At 40.3% G+C, this 4,889-nt stretch overlaps 1 protein-coding gene across 2 annotated transcripts in view; it reads left to right on the top strand.

Annotated features, from left to right (window-relative positions):
- NUPL2 (nucleoporin like 2) overlaps nucleotides 1-2,841 on the top strand; it is an 18,536-nt gene extending 15,695 nt beyond the window's left edge. The window contains exons 6-7 of one of the 2 annotated variants that reach the window (XM_025380411.1): nucleotides 1,295-1,379; nucleotides 2,000-2,841. In XM_025380411.1, the coding sequence (XP_025236196.1) occupies nucleotides 1,295-1,379; nucleotides 2,000-2,577 (663 nt within the window). In that variant the 3' untranslated portion in view covers nucleotides 2,578-2,841. The remainder of the gene's footprint in view (nucleotides 1-1,294; nucleotides 1,380-1,999) is intronic. The other variant, XM_025380410.1, reaches the window with a different exon arrangement.
- Nucleotides 2,842-4,889: the final 2,048 nt, after the last annotated feature.

Below are 4,889 nucleotides of genomic sequence, written 5' to 3'. Positions count from 1 at the left end.
AAAAAAAAAAAAAAAAAAACTTTTTTTGTTTGTTTGTTTTTTTTTTTGAGATAGAGTCTCGTTCTGTCGCCCAGGCTGGAGTGCAGTGGTGCGATCTCGGCTCACTGCAAGCTCCGCCTCCCGGGTTCACACCATTCTCCTGCCTCAGCCTCCCGAGTAGCTGGACTACAGGCACCTGCCACCATGCCCGGCTAATTTTTTTGTATTTTTAGTAGAGACGGGGTTTCACTGTGTTAGCCAGGATGTTCTCAATCTCCTGATGTCATGATCCGCCCGCCTCAGCCTCCCAAAGTGCTGGGATTACAGGTGTGAGCCACTGCACCGGCCAGAGAATGCTTTTGAGGCTTCCAAGTGAAAGAAATCACTTATGTTTGCTTTGGATGATTAAGAAAGTCTTCTTGGAAGGAAGGAGCAAGTACAAAGTTCCTTGAAAGGAGGATTAAGATTTCAGTAAGCAGAGATGAAAGACATTTCTAGAGCACAGAAGAGCAAGAACATAAAGTACTTTCAGGGAATGGGAAATGTTTAATGGATATTTGGTCATAAGCTTTTAATTATATAATAGTGGATCTACTTCATTTCGAGTATTAAAGTTGACTGGGTATTCTATAAAGGTCCTTTTTACCTAATATCTATAGATTTCTCTATAAATGCAGATCTAACCTTATAGACACTGAAAAAAATTTAAAAATATTTTTCTCATTATAATATCTGCTCATTGTAGGAATTTAGAAAGTATAAAAAAGCATAAATAAAATTTAAATCAACCGTAATTCATCAGCCAGAGACAATCACTGTTAACTTAATAATGTACATTTTTTATGCATATTCGTATTATTAGTTGTGATTATACTGTTTATATAGTATTAGATCTTATCCTTTTCAACATCATATTATGGGCATTTTCCATGTTAAGCTTTTAACTTTGCCTTTTTTAATGCACTTTTTTCTTCTCTTTTCTGTTCTTTTTTTGAGTTAGAGTCTTACTTTGTCACCCAGGCTTTCCCAGGCTCAAGTGATCCTCCCACCTCAGGTTCCCAAATAGCTGGGACCACTGGCTAATTTTTTGTAGAGATGGGGGTATCACTGTGTTGCTGAGGCTCATCCCAGACTCATAGGCTCAAGCCCTTCACCATCTCAGCCTCCCAAAGTGCTAGGATTACAGGTGTGAGCCACCACACCCAGCCTTTAATGCACATTTTAAAAAATTGAATTTGTCCATAAAATGTATAGAAAAGATACTGGAGCATTATTCATCAAGCACTTTATTATTTGCACACTTTTTTTTTTCCAGCTCTCTGATGTAAAGGATGGTGTAAATCAAGCAGCACCTGCATTTGGATTTGGCAGTAGTCAAGCAGCAACATTTGTGTCGCCAGGTAAGTGATAAAGTAATACAGGACTTAACTGATTTAGAAAAATTAGATTTTATAGGTTTCAAATTATAAGCCTGAATCACCATTTTAAATTACCTTCATAAATTCTACAACCTTCCATCATAGAACCTCAAAGCATTTGGCTCATTAGACATTTGTGAAATGGAGGCCAGATTGGGCATGTTCTTTGAAAGACACTTAAGCTTTAGAAGTCCATTTTAGGAATGGTTTTTCAGGAGTTTTGTAGAAGTACATAGCTATGATAGCAGCACCTTTGAGAACTTTCTTGTCACTGTGTTTAACAGCATAGCATTGTCTTCAGGTGGCAGCTCTGGTGAGGTAAGTAGAAACCAAAGTGAAAGTCTATTCTCTAGTCCCTGTGGTTTCTCCTTGGGTGAAGGTCAATCAAGGTGAAAATGGGATTCTTAGCAGAAAAGGCAGGAAGCAGGCTTTAGTGGGTAGTTCTAGCCTCTCATTTTTACTTTTCTCATCTCATCCTTCCAGTAAGCTTCTCAATACTGAAACATAACATAAATAAGAAAGAAAGATAGGGGAAGGAAATAATGGTGACATTTTTTTTGACTATAATAAATTTTTTTTCTGCTTTGTTTTGTTTTTTGTAGGCTTTCCAGTCAATAACAGCAGCAGTGATAATGCTCAGAACTTTAGTTTTAAAACAAACTCTGGATTTGCCGCTGCCTCTTCTGGAAGCCCTGCTGGTTTTGGGAGTTCCCCAGCATTTGGAGCTGCAGCCTCTACCAGTTCAGCTATCTCTACTTCTGCTCCAGCTTTTGGATTTGGGAAACCTGAAGTTACATCAGCTGCATCATTTTCATTCAAAAGCCCTGCAGCTTCCAGCTTTGGATCACCTGGATTTTCAGGACTTCCAACTTCCTTGGCAACAGGTTCTATTAGAGCTCCAGTGGCCCCAGCCTTTGGAGGTGGCAGTTCTGTGGCTGGTTTTGGTAGTCCGAGCTCACATTCTCACACTGCTTTTTCTAAGCCATCCAGTGACACTTTTGGAAATAGCAGCATATCCACTTCTCTCTCAGCCTCAAGCAGCATCTTTGCAACAGATAATGTGTTATTCACACCCAGAGATAAACTAACAGTAGAAGAACTGGAACAATTTCAATCCAAGAAATTTACTCTGGGAAAAATTCCATTAAAGCCTCCACCTCTGGAACTTCTAAATATTTAAAAGGGCAATTTTAAATACAAAAAAGAATGATGTTTGAAATTGTTTTGAGTGATTCATATAGAGGTGCATATATGCATACATGTATTATTCATAAGGAATATAAGCTTCCATTAATAGTGATTTTAAATTTTATTTTTTCTTAAGTCTAAATATTTAAGTAAAAAGTAACAAAAACTCAGCAAGCAAGGGAATTTTTTTGTACTGTAATTTTGAATGGAACCGAAAAATTGTGCATGAATAAAGTACTTTTCTCATGCCACACCACTTTACTATCTCACCATTTAAAGTTTTAAACTTTTTTTTTTAGGAAGGAGATAATTTCTGGAACTATTAGGGGGAATATGCTCAAATATTTAGCCTACTGTTAGAATAAACATTAATAGCATGACTTCATGTTCAAGATTCTCTCAAAGAGATAAATCACAGTTTGTAAAGAGTGACAAGCTTTTATTTTTAGAACCATAGGGGCATTTCCCCCCCCCCCCATTAGTTTGAGACTGCCTCTCAACTTTGGCAGTCTCATGGACCACCATTTGAGTTTTCTTCAACAATCTTAGGCTGCTTTTTATTTTGGCCTCACTTTTATAGAATTCTATTTATTCATCACATTAGTCTGTCAAATGGATGAGTTGTAAGAGAAACAAATTGTGATCTCATATGAGTAAATAATGTGTGTAGTGGGGTCAGGATTTACCACTTTCTGTTTCTAGATCTTCTTAGGCATGGCCAGGTACAGTAGCTCACACCGGTAATCCCAGCACTTTGGGAGGCTGAGGCGGGCAGATAGATCACTTGAGGTAAGGAGAGTTTGAGACCAGCCTGGCCAATATGATGAAACCCTATCTCTACTAAAAATACAAAAAATAAGCTGGGCATGGTGGCAGGCACCTGTAATCCCAGCTACTGGGGTGGCTTGAACCCGGGAGGCAGAGGTTGCAGTGAGCTGAGATCACGCCACTGCACTCCAGCCTGGGTGACAGAGCCATACTCCGTCCCCTCTCCCCCCAACCCAAAAAAAAAAGAATTATCGTGCGTGTTTGGATCTCCCTGTGTCCTCAGATTGAGGGAGTAAGATTTGTATCTTACGTATGGATGATCCAAGAAACTAAAGGCCTGTCACGAGTTGAAGCAGGTATATCAGAGTTCTGTGCTTTCTCAGGCCTCAAAAGTTACATCGCTAGCACTGCCAAAGCAGTTACTAACACGGGTCTGGCATTGAGCTGATTTTTCTAAGTGAATATAAAACCTTATGTAATAAAAGATATGCACTCCAAATGATTTTAACATATGCAAAGGATTCAGTCCTCAAAGGACCCGCATTCTCCATTTTGCTTTGTTGTTGTTGTTGTTGTTGTTGTTGTTGAGACAGTCTCGCTCTGTCGCCCAGCTGGAGTGCAGTGGCGCGATCTCCTCTCACTGCAAGCTCCGCCTCCCGGGTTCACGCCATTCTCCCGCCTCAGCCTCGCGAGTAGCTGGGACTACAGGCGCCCGCCACCACACCCGGCTAATTTTTTTGTATTTTTTATAGAGACGGGGTTTCACCGTGTTAGCCAGGATGGTCTTGATCTCCTGACCTCGTGATCCGCCCGCCTCGGCCTCCCAAAGTGCTGGGATTACAGGCGTGAGCCACCCCGCCCGGCTCCATTATGCTTTTTGAGAAGCTGCATGACTCATTTGACAGTTCTGGAACCCCAGTGTTTGGGCCAGAATCTATACTATACCCAGGGGATATATATTTGAAACCATGCTGGTGTAGAGATGGTAAATAGAGCATAAGTTCCTTTAGAAGGAGCAAGATTAAAACAAAAAGAGCATAAATTCCTTCTTTGGTCTCAAGCTCTAAAGACTTTCCAGTATTCGAACTAATACTTGAATCTTAGAATTTTCCTGCCCCCTGGGATGAGCCCTACACTACCTTTAAATTGCATACAAGCTCCCTGAGGTATCAGTTGAACGTCCCAGTGTCCTGGAAGATCTCAGAGAATTCAAGTTAAAAGCCCATTGTTTCCAGCTGTGCCTGATTATAAGAATCACCTGGGGTGTTTGTTAAATAATATCTCCAGATAATATATCCAGATTACAGGGGCTGCCCTTTGGGATGGGCTTGGGAGTATGTCAACAGGTATTCCTTGTGATCTTTCAGGCAAGTTTGGGAAACAGGCCTATCCAGCTGTATTTGGGCTACTTAGTAATACCTGATTTGGGAATTTTAATTGTTGAAGTCTGTTTTCTGTGCTCCCATATACACAAAAATGTGGGAATTTAACAGGATCCAAAGTTTTTAAAAAGCACAAATAAGTGCTACGGCTACT

Source organism: Theropithecus gelada, chromosome 3 (genome assembly GCF_003255815.1).
Source record: "Theropithecus gelada isolate Dixy chromosome 3, Tgel_1.0, whole genome shotgun sequence".
Classification (NCBI taxonomy): Eukaryota; Metazoa; Chordata; class Mammalia; order Primates; family Cercopithecidae; genus Theropithecus; species Theropithecus gelada.
The sequence above is the reverse complement of the archived record's forward strand: the minus strand, read 5'-3'. Positions and strand labels throughout refer to the sequence as shown.